The sequence below is a fragment of the Rhinoderma darwinii genome, chromosome 5, assembly GCF_050947455.1.
Source record: "Rhinoderma darwinii isolate aRhiDar2 chromosome 5, aRhiDar2.hap1, whole genome shotgun sequence".
NCBI lineage: Eukaryota > Metazoa > Chordata > Amphibia > Anura > Rhinodermatidae > Rhinoderma > Rhinoderma darwinii.
In genome coordinates, this window is record NC_134691.1 from 270,489,140 (window position 1) to 270,512,521 (window position 23,382).

The 23,382-nt window shown below is 42.4% G+C and overlaps 1 protein-coding gene across 2 annotated transcripts in view; it reads left to right on the plus strand.

The window, feature by feature from the left end:
* Positions 1–891: 891 nt before the first annotated feature.
* ZNRF2 (zinc and ring finger 2) overlaps positions 892–23,382 on the plus strand; it is a 127,708-nt gene continuing 105,217 nt past the window's right edge. Inside the window, exon 1 of one of the 2 annotated variants that reach the window (XM_075827138.1) lies at positions 892–2,034. In XM_075827138.1, coding sequence (XP_075683253.1) covers positions 1,578–2,034 — 457 coding nt within the window. In that variant the 5' untranslated portion in view covers positions 892–1,577. The remainder of the gene's footprint in view (positions 2,035–23,382) is intronic. The other variant, XM_075827137.1, reaches the window with a different exon arrangement.

Sequence of the window (23,382 nt, forward strand, 5' to 3'; positions counted from 1 at the left end):
GTCCCTGCCTCTCCGTGGAACTACTGTCCTGTACTGAAAACATGATTACAGTACGGGACAGTTGTCCTGCAGCGAGGCAGGGACTCCTAGCATCGTACATAACTATGATGCTAGGAGCCCGGCTCCCTGCACTGAGTTCGGTCCGGGACTTGCGGCCCAAATACGTCCGTCCATTACGGACGTTAATGTGGTCGTGTGAACCCAGCCTAACTCCTCCATATGCTGTAAATAGAAAAAAGCATACAGGTTGTCCCCATAACATTATTTATAAAAATGTCGAGCACCATTTCACGTTTGTTGTAACGGAAACACGAGGTAGCCTTTATAAAACGTAAGACGATATACACTGCGACTTTCTTGTCACAAGTACTTTTACCACAAAAATAATGAGATTTTTCAGAATGTGGTAGAAAAACAAATGGTGTAATGTGTGAATAAACATGGAGCATGCTCTGAGTACCATATATATGTTATATATATATATATATATATATAATTTATATTGTACCCGTGCCATATTTCTGTTATAACAATATTGGTACACGAGGCAATGTAGCGCACTAGTCAAACCATGTCTTATACGGTTAGTGTGCCTCAAAATGTCATGTCCACCTATATGTGTCCCATACGAAATATGTGTGAAGTGACCACGGTGGGGGAGGCTCCTCATTCATGAACGTTTTGTCTGAGGTAAAAAAAAATGGTGTAATAGGCTGCTTTACATGTAACTAACTACGCCTTAATCTAATAACACGTAGGTTATTTGTGGTAATAATTAATACCCATACGTATTTACCACCACATTCCCTGAAAGCAGCCACTTGGTACTATTGTGTGTGCCTGTAAAAATCCAGCACTGGCTGTGTGGAGGTTCAAAAGGACGTGTATGGGGAGACAGGCTGTAAACGGAGGGAGTGACTAGAAGCAGGAATAGATAAGCCATGGAGAGCGAGAGTGAAGGAGACAGTAAACACAGAAAGGTGAAGCGTAAGGGCGCGAAAACGAGGCGGCGACTGTGGAGGGAGTAGACGGCAATGACAGGAGGGAGGAGAGAACAACGAGCGCCGTCACTGACTGGAGACACAGCAGAGAGCGGGAGGAGGCGGCTGCACTTCCTCAGGGCAGGAGAGGCGGCGTGAAGGGGACACATGCATTACATCCATCTCACGGTGCACATGTCATGTACACAGCGCACGTCATAGTACACCGCGGGCTGCAGCAGTGGGCGTGACGCCGCCATGTCCACCTTGTCACGTTGGGCTGCTGGAAAGTTTATGAGTTCGAAGCTGCTCCAGTGTACTGTTTGTATTGTGTCATAGAAGACGGAGACGCAGGCTGTTCCTCTGTGTGAACTATGGATGTACGGCGTGTGCAGCAGGAGTGACGGGCATCATGAACTGTCAAGTGCTGCTGTAGGTAACACAGGAGGGCACTGGATACCCGTTGGATACACAGGAGCTGCACACAGGGGATACGTACATGTCACTACAATGTAGCGGAGACGTGTGGAGCAGTCCATAGCCACTGACTGGAGAGCACTTTATTCATAGACTCTGTACACCATATATACACGGTGCATGCGAGGTGAACCGGCCGGGTGTGTGCTGGGGATGGGCGGACGGCAGAGCAGCAGCCCGTCCTCGGACGGTAGGACACGAGCGTACTCCGGTTCGGACATCCCTTCCAGCACGGGCCGGGGACCGATAAGGGGCCCAACAGGGGTCGCAGCCTCCACTCCTTCCCCTCTGGCCAGGTACCCGTACATGCACGGCGGGCACTCGGCAGCAGCAGCTGGGAGTGGAGCCGGAGGATCGGAGCACACGCCGCCAACATTGGGTTCTCGGAGCAGATCTGTAGGAGGGATTCGTAGCCAGGCCCAGCTCAGTCAGGCCGGGCTCAGTATACCGGGAGCTGCGAGGGACTCTGGCAGCAGCACACCCGAGGAGGGAGGAAGGGAACGGACACCCGGAGGAGGCGGCTCCAGGCTGCTGATCGGATCGCTGCCCTCTCACCTCTCCCCGCACCTCTTTGGAGGTGAGTAGTGTGACATCACGTGAGTGCTATGACGACATATAGGGCCGAACTTCAGCGGGGTAACCACCTCCTGCTGAGAAAACCTCCGCTTTTCCCCATAAAATGTTTTCTTTATTGTTTATAAACCCTTCCCTTTATGCCAAGTTCAGCTGCTTCTTGGGCACCGTCTTATTTCCCCTCTTGTTTATCAATAGGGACAACCACTGATCGCTTCAGCTGTAAAGGACTTGTCACCCTGACACCTAAATGACCGATCTGCAGTAAGGGAAGGAATGCTGCATATATTGCTGTATAGATAGCAAAAAGTTCTTCCTTCCTGGATACTTGCACTCGAACTACAGCTAAAAGCATAAATATAAGTTGTTCTACAGGTCTGAGGTCTATCTGATCTTAGGGACAAAGATGGGGGTGGGGCAAATTGTTTACATAAGCTGACCATAGATCATTTTCCTTTTAGTGAGCCCACCAATCTAATAGACCTCTGCTATCAGAGGGATCCATCCAGAGGGGGATCCAACAAGATGATTTTTTTCCTTTGGCAACAGTAGCTGCTTATCTTGAAGTCTTCTGATGTGAGTGGGGGAATCAGGACTGCTACCCTTCGGCCAATAGCTATTATTTGTCCAAGCTACAAGACATGTCTGTAGGGATCTAATGTATATATTCACCTCCGTCTTTGCTTTCCAACTCAAAGTAGGGTGATCAAAATGTGATCAGACGTTATATTGCGTCATTTTAGCTCCACTTTTCAACAACAATTGACAACGTTCCACGGTTAGGGCTTGTCCACGCGTAGCGGAATTGCTGCGTATTTTCCGTCTAGAATTGGGGGCGGAAAATACACAGCAGAATACAGTAGCAGCAAAGTGGGTGAGATTTAACAAATCTCATCCACACTTTGCGTGAAAATTCCGACCAGAAATTGCCCTTCGGTGTATATTTTTCGTACCATACAGCACGTCCATTCCTGCTGCGGAAAGTGGACTGAATATCTGCGTTTTTCAGAGGAGATGTCAGCATCTCCCAACATTGTGAAAAATGCAGCAAAATATGCACCGTTTTCTGCAGTTAAAACTGCAAGAAATGGTGCGGTTTTGCCCCAGCGGCACAGTCTGCTACTTTCAATGAAATTGCTGCAGAAATTCTGTTACGTGTGGACAAGCCCTTAAAGTCTTCATGAAGGGTTAAGCAACTTTGTCAGTACGGCCGGGTCCACACGGGACGGAAATGTTGCGGAAAATCTGCAACGGACTAGCCATGTGGATAAGAGTTGAACAAATCTCCACATGCTTCTGAACGGTTTCCGTGCAGAAATCAGAGCGTCCTAAAGGATTATCAAATCCGCAGCTTCCTCATTCTGTTCCGGAAGTTCACCTTTTTCAATGTAGAAGGGGTGAAATCCGCTGTGAATCCGCACGAAAACTCTGTGGATTCGCTGCTAAAAGTCTGGAACAAATCTACATGTGCGGGTGCCCTACTTTGCTGGATATCCTTTACTGATTTTGAGTAAGATGACGTATCTAAAGCTAATTTCAGCACTATGCTGACCTCTTATCAGTGAGCAGTGCATTTTGCGCGGTCAAGTGACCGCTACACAAAACGAAGCAGTTAAGTCACCGCTGTCTGTTTCCTAAGGCAACCAGCCTAGTCCATGAGAATTACTATTAGATAAGTCCTAAGGCACATATCATGGGGCCCCAGCTGGTTTCAAGTTTCTCTTCATTAAATCCAGGACCCCTATGTTTTCCGCATTGGTATGGTATACTATATAGTTATTATGCCATAGTGTATAGATGCTGTATCTTAAAATGTTTGACTTATGTCTGATTGACCAGCTATAAAATTGTTCTGTAGTGTCGTGGAAATCAATGGCTCAAAATATATTAGACTGAAATTTATACGAGTCCAAACAGACTCTCAAGGCCAGACCCCATTATTCAGTATCCTAATTAGGATATTTCACCGATATATATCGAGAGAGGAGAAGAAAACACACAGACCTGCTGATATGTTCAAAAATACTCCTCTGAAGGATTTATTACCAGACTCAAACTGTTAGACTGAAATTCAGAAGGGGTGTAGACTTGGGGTTAACCAATCAGAGACAATGTGACAATATTTGTTATTCAGTAAAAAGCATACAATAAAATACATCCCAGATACATCATTATAATTCTTCACACATTAGATTTGCAGGTGGCCTTATCTCTTTTTGACAGGATATTCTCGTGGAGATGGGGGGGGAGACCTTCCTTCACGCATACTTGCCACCCTCCCTTCTCACTCCCTGTTCTTTCTCTACAAACTTCGTATAGGAACCAAGGTCAAAGATAAAACATACAGTGAAGGAAATAAGTATTTGATCCCTTGCTGATTTTGTAAGTTTGCCCACTGTCAAAGACATGAACAGTCTAGAATTTTTAGGCTAGGTTAATTTTACCAGTGAGAGATAGATTACATAAAAAAAAAAAAAGAAAATCACATAGTCAAAATTATATATATTTGCATTGTGCACAGAGAAATAAGTATTTGATCCCCTACCAACCATTAAGAGTTCAGCCTCCTCCAGACCAGTTACACGCTCCAAATCAACTTGGTGCCTGCATTAAAGATAGCTGTCTTAAATGGTCACCTGTATAAAAAACTCCTGTCCACAGACTCAATTAATCAGTCTGACTCTAACCTCTACAACATGGGCAAGACCAAAGAGCTTTCTAAGGATGTCAGGGACAAGATCATAGACCAGCACAAGGCTGGAATGGGCTACAAAACCATAAGTAAGACGCTGGGTGAGAAGGAGACAACTGTTGGTGCAATAGTAAGAAAATGGAAGACATACAAAATGACTGTCAATCGACATCGATCTGGGGCTCCATGCAAAATCTCACCTCGTAGGGTATCCTTGATCCTGAGGAAGGTGAGAGCTCAGCCGAAAGCTACACGGGGGGAACTTGTTAATGATCCCAAGGCAGCTGGGACCACAGTCACCAAGAAAACCATTGATAACACATTACGCCGTAATGGATTAAAATCCTGCAGTGCCCGCAAGGTCCCCCTGCTCAAGAAGGCACATGTACAGGCCCGTCTGAAGTTTGCAAATGAACATCTGGATGATTCTGAGAGTGATTGGGAGAAGGTGCTGTGGTCAGATGAGACTAAAATTTAGCTCTTTGGCATTAACTCTACTCGACGTGTTTGGAGGAAGAGAAATGCTGCCTATGACCCAAAGAACACCGTCCCCACTGACAAGCATGGAGGTGGAAACATTATGTTTTGGGGGTGTTTCTCTGCTAAGGGCACAGGGCTACTTCACTGCATCAATGGGAGAATGGATGGAGCCATGTACCGTCAAATCCTGAGTGACAACCTCCTTCCCTCCACCAGGACATTAAAAATGGCTCGTGGCTGGGTCTTCCAGCACGACAATGACCCGAAACATACAGCCAAGGCAACAAAGGAGTGGCTCAAAAAGAAGCACATTAAGGTCATGGAGTGGCCTAGCCAGTCTCCAGACCTTAAACCCATCGAAAACTTATGGAGGGAACTGCACATCCGAGTTGCCAAGCGACAGCCTCGAAATCTTAATGATTTACAGATGATCTGCAAAGAGGAGTGGGCCAAAATTCCATCTAACATGTGTGCAAACCTCATCATCAACTACAAAAAACGTCTGACTGCTGTGCTTGCCAACAAGGGTTTTGCCACCAAGTATTAAGTCTTGTTTGCCAAAGGGATCAAATACTTATTTCTCTGTGCACAATGCAATTAAATATATATAATCTTCTGTGATTTTCTTTTTTTTTTTTTTTTTTTTTTAAATATAATCTATCTCTTACTGGTAAAATTAACCTAGCCTAAAAATTCTAGACTGTTCATGTCTTTGACAGTGGGCAAACTTACAAAATCGGCAAGGGATCAAATACTTATTTCCTTCACTGTACGAAATCAACATTACTTATATTAACCCCTTCACGACCACCCCACGTAGATTAACGGGCTACAAAGCTGGTCGTTGTGCCTGCAGCCCGTTAATCCACGTGTGCTCCTAACAGAGCACACAGACGCTCCCCGCAGCCCAGCATCTCCCAGTACAGGCTGCTACTAGCAGCCTTAGTACTGGGGGAAAACATCGGGTTGGATCACAGCGGTGATCCGAACCGATTAACCCCTTAATTGCGGCAGTCAATAGTGACCGCCGCATTTAAGTTATAGCAACATCGGCACCCCGCTACGCGATTGCGGGGGCCGATTGTTGCGGAGGGGGGGGGTGGAGGGGGCGATTGCTATGGCAACCGGAAGCCTGACAAAGGCTTCCTATCTGCCATTACGTTAGCCGATTAGGCCCTGCCCGGAGGCGGAGCCTGATCGGCTTGCTGTCAGTGAACAACTGACAGTTCTAATACATTGCACTGTATTAGAACATCAAACAAACAATTGGACCTTCAAGTCCCCTAGTGAGACTAAAGAAAAGTGTAAAAAAAGTAACAATAAAAGTTGTAAAAATACAATAAAAGTTTCAAATAATAACACAAAACACAATCGCCGTTTTTCCTTTATGAAGTCATTTATTATTGAAAAAAATAATAAAGCCATACATATTTGGTATCGCTGCGACCGTAACGACCTTAACGATAAAAATATTATGTTATTTATTCCGCACAGTGAACGCCGTAAAAAAAAACCTAAAAAATACTGACATAATTGCTATTTTTTGGTCACTTTGTCTTCCAAAAATTGAAATAAAAAGTGATCAAAAAGTCGCATGTATCCAAAAATGGTATCTATAAAAACTATAACTCGTCTCGCTAAAAATAAGCCCTTGTACAGCTCCGTCAACGGAAAAATTAAAACCGTTATGTCTCTCACAACATGGCGACAGAAAAAATCCATTCTCTTTACAAAAGTTATTTTATTGTGCAAAAAGTTGTAAAACATAAAAAAGTTCTATAAATTAGGTATCACCGGAATGGGACTGACCAGCAGAATGAAGCGAACATGTAATTTATAACGATTGGTGAACGCTGTATAAAAAGAATTAAAAAAAAATGTCAGAATTGCTGTTTTTTGGTCACCTTGCCTCCCAAAAAAAAAAAGGATAACAAGTGATCAAAAAGTCACATGTACCCCAAAATGGTACCAATAAAAACTACAGCTCGTCCCGCAAAAAAAAACAGCCCTCATACCACTACGTCTATGAAAAAAAAAAATTAGTTAAGGCTCCAATAAGCCAGGAAATAAAAATATGCAGTTGTGCCGGCCCGAGGGGAACATTTCTTCTGTTTCAAGTGGCGAATTATCAAGGCCCCTAAAATTAGGGAACCAGGAAGGGGAGGGTCCAAACATATCTGCTGGAAGCGACGGTGCCCGTATTATACCAGGAAAACACTTCTCAGCAAAATTCCTCAAACTGCAAAGGTGCGGAGTGTGGACCAAAAGGGGCATAAGAAAGGACGCCATATATCCGTGCGACACCGGCCTGTGCAGAAAGGATTGCTTCACAGCGTAACACACATCTATGGATTATTTTATTGTTTTTGTTTACCCTATTATTATACCACCTGACTATGCCCCTTATATACTCCGCCCGGCTTACATGTACCCGCACATTATAAACGGAAACACCAGTAAGACTCAATACAAAACTACTACAAGCAAAATCCACGCTCCAAAAGCCAAATGGCGCTACCTCCCTTCTGAACCCTACAGTGTGCCCAAACAGCAGTTTACTTCCACATATATGGCATCGCCATACCCGGGAGAACCCTTTTAACAATTTGTGGGGTGTTTGTCTCCAGTGGCACAAGCTGGGCGCCACATATTGGCATATCTATAGAAAAAAAATCACATTTTCAGTCTGCAACATCGAGTGCACACCAATTTCTGCCAATCACCTGTGGTGTTAATATGCTCACTACACCCCTAAGTGAATACCTTGAGGGGTGTAGTTTCCAAAATGGGGTCACTTCTGGGGGTATCCACTGTTTTGGTCCCACAGGGACTTTGCAAATGCGACATAGCGCCCAGAAACCAATCCAGCAAAATCTGTACTCCAAAAGCCAAATGGCGCTCCTTCCCTTCTGAGCCCTACTCTGTGCCCAAACAGCCGTTTATGACCACATATGTGGTATTCCCATACACAGGAGAAGTTGCTTTACAAGTGTTGTGGTGCTTTTTTTCATTTATTTGTTGAGAAAATGAAACATTTTCAGCTAAAACTACGTCTTATTGAAGAAAAAGGATTTTTTTATTTATTTTCACTGCCCAATTCTAATAAAATCTATGAAACCCCTGTGGGTTCAAAATGCTCACTACACCCCTAGGGGTGTAGGATTCTTCAAGGGGTGTAGTTTCCTAAATGGAGTCACTTTTTTGGTGCTTTCACTGTTTTGGTCCCTTAGGGGCTTTGCAAATGCAACATGGTCTCCGCAAACCATTCCTGCTAAATTTGAGCTTCAAAAGCCAAATGGCGCTCTTTCCCTTCTAAGCCCTGCCGTGTGTCGAAACAGCTGTTTATTACCACATGTGGGGTATTGTTTTACTCGGGAGAAATTGCTTTACAAATGTAGTGGTGCATTTTCTCCTTTTAGTCCTTGTGGAAATTAGAAAAAATTTGCTAAACCTACATTTTCTTTGAAAGAATGTAGATTTTCATTTTCACGGCTCACTATACCCCTAGATAATTTCCTCAAGGGGTATAGTTTCCGAAATGGGGTCACTTTTGGGGGATTTCCACTGTTGGCGCCGCAAGAGCCTTTCAGACCCGACATGGTGCCTAAAATATTTTCTAATAAAAAAGGAGGCCCCAAAATCCTCTAGGTGTTCCTTTTGTTTCTGAGGCCTGTGCTTCAGTCAATAAGTGCACTAGGGCCACATGTGGGGTATTTCTAAAAACTGCAGAATCTGGGCAATAGATATTGAGTTGCGTTTCTCTGGTAAAACTTTCTGCATTACAAAAAAAATAGATGAAAAATGAATTTCTGGAAAAAAAAAAAGAAATTTGAAAATTTCACATCTACTTTGCCTTAATTCCTGTGAAACATCTAAAGGGTTAAGAAACTTTCTAAATGCTGTTTTGAATACTTTGAGGGGTGAAGTTTATAAAATGGGGTGACTTATTGAGGTTTTCTAATATATAAGGCCCTAAATTCCACTTCACAACTGAACTGGTCCCTGTAAAAATAGCCTTTTGACATTTTCTTGAAAATGTGAGACATTGCTGCTAAAGTTCTAAGCCTTGTGATGTCATAGAAAAATAAAAGGATGTTCAAAAAACAATGCCAATCTAAAGTAGACATATGGGAAATGTTAATTAGCAACAATTTTGTGTGGTATTACTATCTGTTTTACAAGCAGATACATATAAATTTAGAAAAATGCCAATTTTTGCAATTTTTCGCTAAATTTTGGTGTTTTTCACAATTAAATACTTAATGTATCGAGCAAATTTTGCCAGTAACATAAAGTCCAATGTGTCACGAGAAAACAATGTCAGAATCGCTTGGATAGGTAAAAGCATTCCGAAGTTATTACCACATAAAGTGAAACATGTCAGATTTGAAAAAATTGGCTGTGTCCTGAAGGCCAAAACAGGCTGTGTCCTGAAGGGGTTAAAGGAACAATGACTTTCCTATTCACTACAAAAGAACAAAGATGGGAACTCCAGACAAGATGGCTGCTGCACGAAACTAAATCATTTAAACATTATTATAATCACTTTCACATAATACATATCTTAGTAATTCGGCATCCTGCTTGAGGGTATGTGCACACGTAGTGACCAAAAATGTCTGAAAATACAGAGCTGTTTTCAAGGGAAAACAGCCCCTGCTTTTCAGAAGTTTTTTGAGCAACTCGCGTTTTTCGCTGCGTTTTTCACGTCCGTTTTTGGAGCTGTTTTCATTGGAGTCTATGAGAAAACGGCTCCAAAAACGTCCAAAGAAGTGTCCTGCACTTCTTTTTACGAGGCGTAATTTTACGCGCCGTAATTGCCGTACGACGCGTAAAATTACGCGTCATGGGAACAATGCAGCGTTATACCCATAGAAAGTAATGGGCAGATGTTTGACAACGTGTTTGAGACGTATTTTCAGACGTAAAACGAGGCAAAAAACGCCTCGTATACGTCTGAAAATAGGTCGTGTGAACCCAGCCTGATAATTCACAATGTAATTTCATATAGAGAATATAAGCAAATAAACCATCCTTCACAGTAGGTATATCCTTTTAAGCAGTATTAGGTTAGGGTTCAAATGCAGCAGATTTGTTGCAGAAAGTTCTGCGACTGTCCCATTAAGGCCCTGTTCACATCACATTTGTAATGTATGATTAGCGAGGACACAGAACAGCTTCTGTTGTATACGCAAAAGGTTACATTAGCTCGGTAGAAGGCAAATGAGTACTGAAAGTATACAGCAAATAAAAAAAGTATGGAATACCGTAGTTGACTACGCTATTCCATACAACGGAATCCAATAAAAAAAGAAAGTATGCTGCACTGTATACGTTTATTTAACATGGGAGCCTATGGGTGATGGATGCCACTGTATACCATCCGTCAGAGGCATCCGTTTAGCGTATAGGTGGTGAGCTTTTCCTGGCGTATATATGTTAACCCCTCGACAACATCCACAGTACATGTATGGCGAATGTGCATTCTAGCTATATTTTTACGGCTTAGGAGTTAAAACCCGCACCCTATGCATCGGGAGCCGGCTGTTTTATACAGCTGACACATGCCTGCGATGGCCGGGATCAGAGATCACTCCGGTCCTGGCCATTCAGCCCCTCCGATTCCACGGTCAATTGCCTTTGCAACATCTCAGCAGTTAGAGCGGGGCTCCCTCTGTCCCCGAATGCCCCCCCATGAAGAAACCATGGCAGCCATAGGCCTAGTGAAGGTCTGCCTTCTGTGTTCAACTATTGAGCCCTAACAGAGGCAAGGCTAAAAGGTTATTCCCAGATATTTATGGCATTCACAGAATATGCAATAAATGTCAAATAGATTTTAGCTCTTGTACCCACACATACATCGAGACCTTATCTTACCTGGTGAGGCGGCTGCTGGCTGTTCTTACTCGTTTTTTTCTGTAACTCCCATGGAACAGAATGGGGAGATCCGCGCGTACGTGTGGCCACCTCTCCACTTAATTCCTGCCTGAAATAAGTTTCCAGCGGTGACCCCCGCTTTTGATGTAGATGTGGAGCAGCACGTTCAGGGAAATGGGAGAAATCTGTAATACTGTACTCCGCCTCTACATATATGTCAGCGTTGTACACTATGGAGCCGTTTATGCAGTGTAGGGGAACCAGGGCGCTAAGGCCCCTTTAAAGAGGCTCTGTCACCAGATTTTGCAACCCCTATCTCCTATTGCAGCAGATTGGCGCTGCAATGTAGATAAGAGTAACGTTTTGTTTTTTTTAAAACAAGCATTTTTGGCCAAGTTATGACCATTTTTATATTTATGCAAATGAGGCTTTCTAAAGTACAACTGGGCGTGTATTGTGTATGTACATCTGGGCGTTTTTACTTCTTTTACTAGCTGGGCGTTGTGAATAGAAGTGTATGATGCTGACGAATCAGCATCATCCACTTCTCTTCGTTAACACCGAGCTTCTTGCAGTGCAGACACACAGCGTGTTCTCGAGAGATCACGCTGTGACGTCACTCACTTCCTGCCCCAGGTCCTGCATCGTGTCGGACGAGCGAGGACACATCGGCACCAGAGGCTACATTTGATTCTGCAGCAGCATCGGCGTTTGCAGGTAAGTAGCTACATCGACTTACCTGCAAACGCCGATGCTGCTGCAGAATCAAATGTAGCCTCTGGTGCCGATGTGTCCTCGCTCGTCCGACACGATGCAGGACCTGGGGCAGGAAGTGACGTCACAGCGTGATCTCTCGAGAACACGCTGTGTCTGTGCACTGCCAGAAGCTGGGTGGTAACGAAGAGAAGTGGATGATGCTGATTCGTCAGCATCATACACTTCTATTCACAACGCCCAGCTAGTAAAAGAAGTAAAAACGCCTAAATGTACATACACAATACACGCCCACTTGTACATAACTTTAAACACGCCCAGTTGTACTTTAGAAAGCCTCATTTGCATAAATATAAAAATGGACATAACTTGGCCAAAAATGCTCGTTTAAAAAAAACAAAAAACGTTACTCTTATCTACATTGCAGCGCCGATCTGCTGCAATAGGAGATAGGGGTTGCAAAATCTGGTGACAGAGCCTCTTTAAATAGCTGATCGCCGCCCTACTGAGCGTCGGATCCCCGCCAATCTGATATTGATGGCCTATCCTAAGGATAGGCCATACATTTTTATTTTTTTTCAGGACAACCCATTAATGGTGTATTTTTAAGTATAGGCCATTGATGTCAATTCCTGAAAAACACCTTTTAATATATTTTCGGAGAACCCCTTTGTCATTCTATATTTGCTAGTATTTAGACCACATTTAATATATAATTTTTACAGTTAGCATTGTCTGCGTAGGCCAGGAAACCCGGATCACTTGCCGCACGATTTTCCTGGCTATTACCTACAAAATCGTGCGGTCGTTGGCCACTGCATGTGGGCGTGGTTTTGATCATGCGTGTCCACCGGTACTTTGGACCGTACCCTAAATAAATGCTTGGTACTTTTCTATTTGAAACCACTTGTTTTTGTACAATTTTTAATACTGTAATATTTCTGAGGCTGCGTTTCTTAGACTTGAATGTACTAGGCTTCATGGCGCAGTGTCTGATACACCGCGTATAAACAGTAATTCTTTCTATGACCAGATAAATTGTGCTTGTGGGTGGATTACAGATTGAAATGGTTTGTCATGAGATCAATGAAAAGTAGGAACATTGTATTAGAGTTAAATTATTGGTATGGCTCTTTTGTTAGTATTAGATTTATTCAGGATGACATTATCGATGGGTATCTACAATGATTGTACTCGTGGTGTTCTCAGTATGCTAGAGCACAGACGGTCTGTTTAATAAGCTGTGCTAAATCTCATGATACTCGGCAGCCTAAAGAAAAGAGACATCATTAAGTGGCTTAGCACCTCCAGTAAACAAGGCCTCGCCTCTTCGTTTTCCCATTACTTGCTTTCTTAATGCACTTGTTGAACAGAATGTTAAATGTTCTGAAGATGAGTTTTGGAGACTGTTTAATGGTCCTGCCGAGCTCCCTGTTATTCGGGTCTCTGATTTAAAGAGATCTGTATGGATTCTTATTCATGAAGTACTTATATGCTCGAGGAAGTAGGGACTGGCAGACGTTGATATTTTGAAAATACAGTGTCCTATACCAATATATTTCAGCATTGTAGTCATTTGAACAGGGAATTCTTCTGAATTAGGACTCTTTCATGAGAGGGAAGTTTTTGTGAATTAAATGGTAACTATATAAAGCCACTTGGCAGTATATTGGTATTTTGTATTTGTGAGGCAAATCCAGGAGTGGAAACTACAGCATAAGAAACTATAATGGAAAGATTTCCATATCTCCCGTGTTTTTGTATTCGTAGTTTTGTCTCACAAATACTGATTCAAAATACCGTTTTGTTTTTTTAAATCCTGGACAATTCCTTTCGTTTTTCTATTGCTGCTTAAAGGAACATTTTTATTTTTTTTCTAAATTTGGAATAATTGTCATGCTTAGGGATGTCACGATACCAGAATTTGGACTTCGATACCGATACTTTGTGTAGTATTGCGATTTCGATACCAAAACGATACTTTGCCAACAGTAATAAAAAAAGAAAAAAGTTCTTCCATTTTCTGATGTGATGAATTTTTAATGTGCCTCACAATAGTAATTGACCCCATCATGTTTCTCAGTCATAATGGGTTAATATGTGAGGTACATGATGGGGTTAATAACTATTAATGTGAGGCACATGTAGGTTAAATTCATCACACCTCGTGCCCCACAATAAGTGAAAGAAAGCAGTTTTTATTTTATTACAGCGTACACATCGTAAATGATGCAAAAAAATTGTGAAGGTTGTTACGGCCGTGCCAATACCGAATATGTGTATATTTTATGTATTGAGACTTAATTAAATGTTTATTTAAAAAAATAAATTGTTTTTTATTTAATATTGCTTTGTTTTTACTTTGTTTTTAAACTTTAATGTACTGGCATATATCTATATGCCAGTACATTAGCCTGTGTACTGATAGTACACAGGCAGTTGTTAGGGCATACTTAGGTATGTCCTAACAGGAAATATGGTAAGACAGCCCTGGGGTCCTTCATTGGACCCTGGGCTGTCTGCCCATATATGGTATGTCTCTCAATTGCGTCACGGGGTTTCCCCCCCTTCTTACTTCCTCTTGAATGCTGCAGTCTGCTTTGATCGCAGCATTCAGGGAAATCGCGGCGGAGATGAGGTTTCTATGATCGCCGCCGCTATAGAGCGGGGCTGCGGCTGTGTAATACAGCTATCTCCCCGCTCCTGACAATCCGGTGCCAATGGTTTCTGTGTTTCTCCGTTGTGCAAGGTTTCCGTCGTTTTTGACTAAATCCGTACCGTAGTCAACTACGCTATTGATTCAGTTAAAACGACGGAACCCTTGCACAACTTAGACACACGGAGACCATTGGCACCGGATCCGTCCCCATTGAAATCTATGATGATGGAAACGGAAACCTATGGTTTTCGTTTGTGTCTGCCAGGGCACCGTTCCGACGGAAAGCTACGTCGGAACGGAGCCCGAGTGCAGATGTGAACGAAGCCTTAGGGTATGTTCACACGTAGTCAACAAAAACGTCTGAAAATCCAGAGCTGTTTTCAAGGGAAAACAGACCCTGCTTTTCAGACGTTTTTTTACCAACTCGCATTTTTCGCGGCGTTTTCGCTGCGTTTTTTACGTCCGTTTTTGGAGCTGTTTTCATTGGAGTCTATGAGAAAACAGCTCCAAAAACGTCCAAAGAAGTGTCCTGCACTTCTTTTGACGAGGCTGTATTTTTACGCGTCGTCGTTTGACAGCTGTCAAACGACGACTCGTAAATAACAGGTCGTCTGCACAGTACGTCGGCAAACCCATTCAAATGAATGGGCAGATGTTTGCCGACGTATTTGAGACGTATTTCCAGACGTAAAACGAGGCAAAATACGCCTAGTATACGTCTGAAATTTGGCCGTGTGAACATACCCTTACTTTTCCGACACTGTTTTCAATGGTTGATAGCTCCGGTTTTTTCACAGCTAGAACTGTGATCCAACAAGAGCAAGCATGTATTGCCTGATGGGATAATATGGGGTGAATAGTCCCCTTTTTTGAAATCACCTTATTGATTAACATTCTTTCAAATTCCATTTATATTTTATTGTTTAGTCCTACTTTACTGCTTTACTAGTATTTTCTAATTCACCATGACATCTCTGCTTTCCAGAGTTCGAGTGACCGTTTGTATCCTTTTCTTCTCCTCCCAATTCCTTAAATTCAACATGGAGAAAACGGAATTCATCATCTTTACCCATCTTGCTCAAGCTTCTTACCAGAACTATCAATCGCAGTTAATCGCTCCACACTTTCCTCAGTCTCGCAAGCCCTCTGCCTCTGGATTACCTTTGATTCCACCCTCTTTCAAACCTTTTATCCAAGCCCTTACCACTTCTTGCTACCTCCACCTCAATAATCTTTCTTGAATCCGATCTTTCCTAAACCTAGATTTAACAAAAGTGCTAGTTTACGCCCTCATCATCTCCCGCCTAGACTACCGCAACATCCTTCACTGTGGCCTGCCATCTAACACTCTTACACCTCTCAACTCTGATGCCAGATTAATCTTCCTCACCTCTGCCTCTCCTGTTTGCCAATCCCTTCACTAACTATCTATTGCCCAGCAAATTCAGTTTAAAATATTACCAATTACATACAGGGCTGTCCACAACCGGTCTCTTCCATAAAATTTTTCCATAATCCCCCCAATACCTCCCCACACATAATCTCCGGTACCCGCAAGACCCCTGCATCCTTCATACTGTGGAATGCTCTACCCCAACAGATCAGAGACTCTGCCACCATTCAAACTGGCAAAAGCCACGCGAAAACCCACCTCTTCAGAAAAGCTCACAATTCGCAAAAAACCCTGCTGCTACTGCTCTACCGGATGAACAGCTTCTACCCTCACCAATTGTCTCCTTTCCCTTGTAGATTATCCTTCGTGGGCAGGGTCCTCTTTGTTTCTGTACCAGTCTGTCATTTATTAAGCTCATATTTATTGTACTTGTTTTTATTGTCTCATGTCTTGTAGTTAAAAGCCCTTTTTCATATATACAGCGCCGTGGAATTAATGATGCCTTAAAATAAATAGGTTTCTCTATAGCACTTGAAAAAACGCATGTTAAAAATTGCATAAGAAAAAGCCACTGAAACACTTTTTTTTAAAAAAAACGCACGAAATTCATGTTTGTTTTTTTTTTTCGAGCATTTGAGTCTTTCTGCCAAAGTAATGATTTTTTTTTTTATCAACACCTCATTTTTAATCCTTTTTAGTTTATCCAGTTAAAGCATTTATATTAAAAGATCCCCATAAAATAATTTGGAAAATTATTTAACTCCTTTATTCAAAAATATAATTTTAATCTTGACCAGATTATCTTGCAGAAGTTCAGATGATCTTGCCTAAAATTCAATTTATGTGTCTGTTTCTATCTGCCAGAAATATCTGTGTTCCAGTCTATAGTTTGTTCCCAAGCAGTAAATTTTCTATATTACCAAGCTACATATTTAGTATCTGTTTTATAAATAATCTTTTCTGGCAAGCAAGCATTCGACATACAAAGACATAATTTCTTAAAGAGGACTGGTCATAGAACAAAAATGTTAAACTGCAGCCGTACCTGGATTCCTGCGCACCCCCTGATTCAGCGATTCTGTCAGCGACTTGATGCTGGGTGGTGGAGAACACCCGGTTGTCAACTTGTTCATAAATTAGCATTTAGGCGACCAAAACGAAAGGGCGGACTGAGGTGAAGCAGAGGCCTGTAGAAAGATAAAAAAAATTGCTGGAATCGGTGGGAAGGCAGGGATCGGGGTATGGCTGCAGTTTAACCTGAGGATATGACAGGTCTTCAAGTATTTTGGACCCTTGATATATTCTATTTCTTTTTATAACAAATGTGTCCAGTACTTGTCAAATAATGGGCCGGTGTCTACCTTGATACAAGTGTTTAGAGTGCTGTGATTCTATGTTGTCTGACATAGGGTTGCACGATGCATCGAAATATTGATACTGTTTCAATGCTGTGCACCCTCAAAAGGTTCATCACAGCAGGTTCATCTATATCAATGCTAAGCTGTGACGGCGCGGGTAAAACGTGTGTGTGTGTGTGTGTGTGTGTGTGTGATATAGATAATATATATATAGATCAGGTGCGGGGCAATAGCTGTAATACACAGCCATGGCCACGCTCTAACAGCGGAGATCAGAGAAACCTCTGATCTCTGCCGTTATCCCCTTGAAGGCTGCGATCAAAGCTGTCTGCGGTATTCAAAGCAAAATGTGCAACCCGTGTCGCAGAGAATCCCTTTGACGCGATCGAGGGACATGCCATATTTCCTGTTGTTAGGGCATAAATTAGTATGCCCTAACTGCCTGTGTACTATCTGTACATCGGCTAATATACTGGCATGTGGATATATGCCAGTACATTAGTTAAAAAATCAAAAGTAAAATTAATTTAAAAAAAATGTTAAATAAAACAAATCTGTAAAAATACACAAATGCTAATTTTTTACAATAAACATTATTAAAGGGTAACTAAACGTTCAACAAGCTTCTGACATGTCATAGTGATATGTTAGAAGTTTTGATTGGTGGAGGTCCGAACACTGAGACCCCCCCCCCCCCCACCAATCGCTAAAACAAAGCTGCAGAAGTGCTTGTGTGAGCGCTCAGCCGATTTGTTTCTGTTCGGCTTTCTCCGGAAATCAATGTATCGGAGTACCGGCTCCATAGAAAGTCTATGAGCCCGTACTTCGACACATCGGCTTTCCGGAAAAAGTCAAACATAAACGAAGCAGCTGAGTGCTCCGACCCCCACCAATCAAATCTTCTGACATGTCATTATGACATGTCAGAAGTTTGTTGAATTTTTAGTTACCATTTAAAATGATGCCCAATGCATAGAATAAGACACCTATTTGGTATCTTTGCGACCGTAATAACCTGCACAACAAATTTATAGCAAAATTTTTGCCAAAACTAAAATTCTATGTAAATGAAACAGTAATGTAAATGTACCAAAAAACAAAGTCTCATACAGCCACGCTGAGCAAAATATTAAAAAGTCATGAGCGCGGGCAACAAATAGGAAAAAATTTAAAATTGTTCTGTCCTCAAGGCCAAAATTGGCTGTGTCCTTAAGGGTATGTGCACACTATCACAACAATTACGGAGCTGTTTTCAGGAGAAAACAGCTCCTGCATTTCAGACGTAATTGCTCGTACTCGCGTTTTGCGAGGCGTCAATTACGGCCCTGATTTGGAGCTGTTCTCCATCGAAGTCGATGAAAAACGGCTCAAATTACGTCCCAAGAAGTGTCCTGCACTTCTTTGACGACGCTGTCATTTTAGGCGCCGTCTTTTGACAGCGACGCGTAAAATTACAGGTCATCGGCAAACCCATTGAAGCGAATGGGCAGATGTTTGCCGCCGTGTTTTCAGGTGTAATTTGAGGCGAAAAACGCCTTGTTTATGTCTGAAAATAGGTTGTGTGAACCCAGCCTTAGGGGTTAACCCCAATGTTGCCATTATATGAGGAGAATGATCGAGTCAGGCCTCATGCACACGAACGTATTTTTGTCCTCCCGTAAATACGGGTCCTTGGTCACACGTATTCGACCCGTATTGCACCCGTATTTACGGGCACGTTTTCACTGCAAAATTGCACTGCACTAATCGGCTGCCCTTCTCTCTATCCGTGCAGGATAGAGGGAAGGGACAGCCCTTTCCGCAGTAAAAGAAATTCATACTTACCCGGCCGTTGTCTTGGTGACTCGTCCCTCTCTTGATATCCAGTCCGACCTCCCTGGATGACGCGGCAGTCCATGTGACCGCTGCAGCCAGTGATTGGCTGCAGTGGTCACATGGAATGAAACGTCATCCCGAGAGGCCGGACTGGAGGAAGAAGAAGAGTAGTTCTGGGTAAGTTAACTCTTAATACCATGGACTCCAGCGGTAGTCACTGTCCCGGGTGCTGAGAGTTACTGCCGATCAGTTAATTCTTTCAGCACCCTGGCATCGCTCCCGTAATTACGGGTGCACACGCGTAGCCACCCGTAATTACGGGAGCCCCATAGACTTCTATGGGCCTGCCCGTGCCGTTATTACGGCTTGAAATGGGACATGTTCTATATTTTTCAACGGCACGGGCACCTTCCTGTAAGCATACGGGAAGGTACCCTTGGCCAATAGAAGTCTATGGGCCCGTAATTACGGCAGTTTTTACGTTCGTGTGCATGAGGCCTCATATGATGTTATGAATTTTGAACCTCCTTGTGTCTCACATTAAACCCCATCATGTACCTCGCACATTAACCCAATGTTGCCCATTGTGATTGTGCAGTACGTGATTGGGGTTAATAAGTATTAATGTGAGGCACATGGAGCCACGATAACACAATGTGCTTCACATTAGAAAATGGAAGAGCTTTTTATTTTTTATTTTTATTGTTGGCAAAAGTATAGTTTTGGTATTTAAAATCGCAATACCACACGAAGTATCCGTATCGATTCCAAATTCTGATATTGTGATAACCATAGTCTGACATACCTGACATCACAAGTTTATCGCTTGATACCTCAGTATTTCCTTCCTTTTGATGTTCACCTAAATAAAATGTGTTATTTTATTTTGATATTGTTTAAAAATCTGTATTTTTACTCGGGATGTTATAATCCTCACTACTGTAAATGAAAAGTGTCCCTTTAATTGTTAGGTTTGTTTCATATCTAACTAGACAGGTCAGTAAGAACTTCTTTTTAATATTTTAGTCCTAAAGACATAGATGTTTTATAACCGTTTTGTTATGTGGCTGCCTAAAGGTCGTGTTTGCTTAGGCCCCATGCACACGACCGTATATTTCATTCGTAATTATGAACCGTAATTACGGACCCATTCATTTCTATTGGCCACGGACACCTTTCAGTATTTTTACTGATCGGTGTCTGTGCTGAAAAAATTATAGAACCTGTCCTATTCTTGTCCATAATTATGGCGCGGACTCTCCCATAGAAGCCTATGGGCACTTCCGTAAATACAGACAGCTACGGATGTGCATCCGTAAACCGTCCGTATTGGTGACATCTGTTTTGGTGACATCATTTGCATCTTCCCTCTCTTTTTTTTTTTAAATTTTTACGGATCCATATATAGGGATCCAATACAGATGCAATATGGACCATATTTACGAACACCGTTCCGTGTATACAGATGACAACGGATCAGTATTTACGGATAGATGAAAATACAGTCGTGTGCATGGGGCCTAAGAGTTGTCTGTTGGCCATAGAAACTAATGGCCCTGTAATTACGGACCGTAATTACGGACGATTTAACAGTAGTGTGCATGGGGTCTTGCTATGTATTTAGTAGTATAAGAAAATGAAAGCCATAACACACTTGTATAGTTTTGTGAAATTAACACCAGCTTTCAAAACTTTTTTTTTTTTTAAATAAAAATGTCTGTGTGTTTGGTGCAACCTTGTAATTACATTTTATTAAAAAATCTTTTTACTTTTTGAGATACAGCTGCCTTGTATCCTGAATAGACAACATCTATATCTAGCGCTAACACCTGAACCAGTCAGGTAAGCGGGACTGACTGATTCAGTGACACATCCGGTCACGCAGGAGCCACCTGTTATTGATCACATTAGATGTGATCGGTAACCGCTCGATCCTGGAGACACACAAGACCCGCTGACACTAAACCTGTCCGCGCCGCTGACCTGACGGATACAGGTTTCAGCACTAAATACAGCTGCTCTGTATACCGGCTACAAAGCAGCTGTATCTCAAATAGTAAAAATCTTTTTTTAATAAAATATAATTACAAAGTTGCACCAATCACAGACACTTTTATTTAAAAAAAATAAATACTTTTTCGAGTGCACATAGCCTTTAAACAATAGACCTGATGAATTTCCCTGCAATGTCCTTGATTTTCTTGGTATGAAGCCTATTTCCTTTAGCTTTTCATGTATTTTGAAATAAATCTCTCCTTGTCTGTTGATCTCCTTTGAGGGTATGTTCACACGGCTTGTTTTTGGAACCGTTTTTCATTGACTCTATAGAAAAACCGCTCCAAAAATGTCCAGAAAAAACACGAGTTGCTGAAAATCAGGAGCTGTTTTTCCTTGAAAACAGCTCCGCATTTTCAGTCTTTTTTTGCTAAGCATGTGAACATAGCCTTACACTTCATTCAGACTGTTTTGCTTTTAATCTTTCTAGCTCTTTGTTCACAAACTGTTCTGTTATTCTTCGCAACTCACATATCCATTGTAATTAGAATAAGGAATCGACACATAATTTTTATAGGAAAAGCTATTTGGAAAGACACTTTCTTATAACTGTTATTTCTAGATAAATTATGGTTGGATATTAAAAATGCACAAAATTGACTTTAGGGAATTAACAGATGACGACTGGGAGGAAGTGATAATTATTTTTCTGCATTTTTGTGTTGGAAGGGCAGACTGATTAATGTGCAATTCTTTTGCCTTACATTAGGGCTGGGCGATTTTGTCAAAATATATTTTTTTTTTTTCTGTTTAACAGTAATACCAAGAGCTAATTTAATAAATTTTCTTTATATAAATATCTCTCTAATATATATTGCTATAATTATTGTACATAACTTCGCAACTTTTAACCTCTGCAAATACTTTATTCTTAAATTATTATTTATACTCCGTTTTTCATGTTCATTTTGCATCAGTGTCTCCAAATTCTCATCCATTTCCTGTCCGTCTTTCATTGCCGTAAAAAATATAAAAAATATGTATTTCATTTGTCAGGGTAGAGAGTGACATAGTGTCACCCTCCCAATATAGTGCCACAGTGCCCATGTAGACCGTGCCACACCCCCTTGCAGATAGCACCCCCACCGTGTAGATCGCAGCACCCCCATGTAGATCTCACCCCCACATGTACATCGCAGCACCATCCACCTCTCTTGTAGAGCGCACCCCTAGCCCTTGTAAATCGCAGCACCACCCCCGTCCCTTCCCCTTCCTTGTAGATCACACCGCTGTAGCTGCCACTAGGAGCTGAATCCCCGGACATAGGTTGCCGACGCTTTGGCCGGGGATTCAGCTCCTAGTGGGAGCTACAGCAATGTGATCTACAAGGGGGGTTACGGTGCAATTTACAAGGTGGGGTGGTGGTGCTATCTGCAAGGGGGAGCTATCTACAGCAGGGTGGTTTTCCTCAGGGCGGTGTAGCTATGTACTAGGAGTCTCTGCTTCCCCAGGCGTGCTGTATCATTTGTTCACTACAGAACAGCAGTTCCGTGGGGAAGCAGAGACCGATCGAGGCGAGCCAGGAAGTGATGAGACGACGGGGAGGAGCTCCCCTTGCAGCACGGTGCGATTGCGCCACTAAAGAATCGATTCTACGATTCTGTTAAAAAACAGAATCGTGAGATTCCTAGAGAGCGAATTATTTAAATTAATTTGATCGCCCAGCCCTACCTTATATATTTCATTACTCTCAGGCTTTAGTGCTTGAGTAGGAGAGATAAGGGATCATGTAATCATTGTGTAAGGCCTCACGCACACGACCGTGATCAGTCCATGATATACGGACCGCATGTCTGACGCATTTCCTGGACCGAACACTGTTTAGGGAGCCACGCTCCTAGCATCATAGTTATGTATGACGCTAGGTGTCCCTGCCTCCCCGCGGGAATACTGTCCTGTATTGAAACATGTTTTCAGTATGGGACACTAGTCTCACGGGGAGGCAGTGACTCACAGCGTCATACATAACTATGATTCGATCACTTCAGTTATTTTTTTTCTAGTGTGCTATCCGTTTTTTTAATGGATAGCACGCTGACACATTCATTTCTATGGGGCCATGCACACTTCCGTTGTTATAACGGAACTGTGTGGTCGTTCCGATAAAAATAGGACAGGTCCTACTCGTGTCCGTTTGTGATGGAACAGTCTCGGCCATTTCATTCATTTGGTCTATTGAAACAACGGACTGCACACGGAAGCCATCCGTGTGTGTGTGGTCCGTGCTTCATGGATCTGTCCTTAGCGGCCAAATGAAGTGTGCATAAGGCCTAACCATGATGCTAGGAGCCCGGCTCCCTGAACTGTGT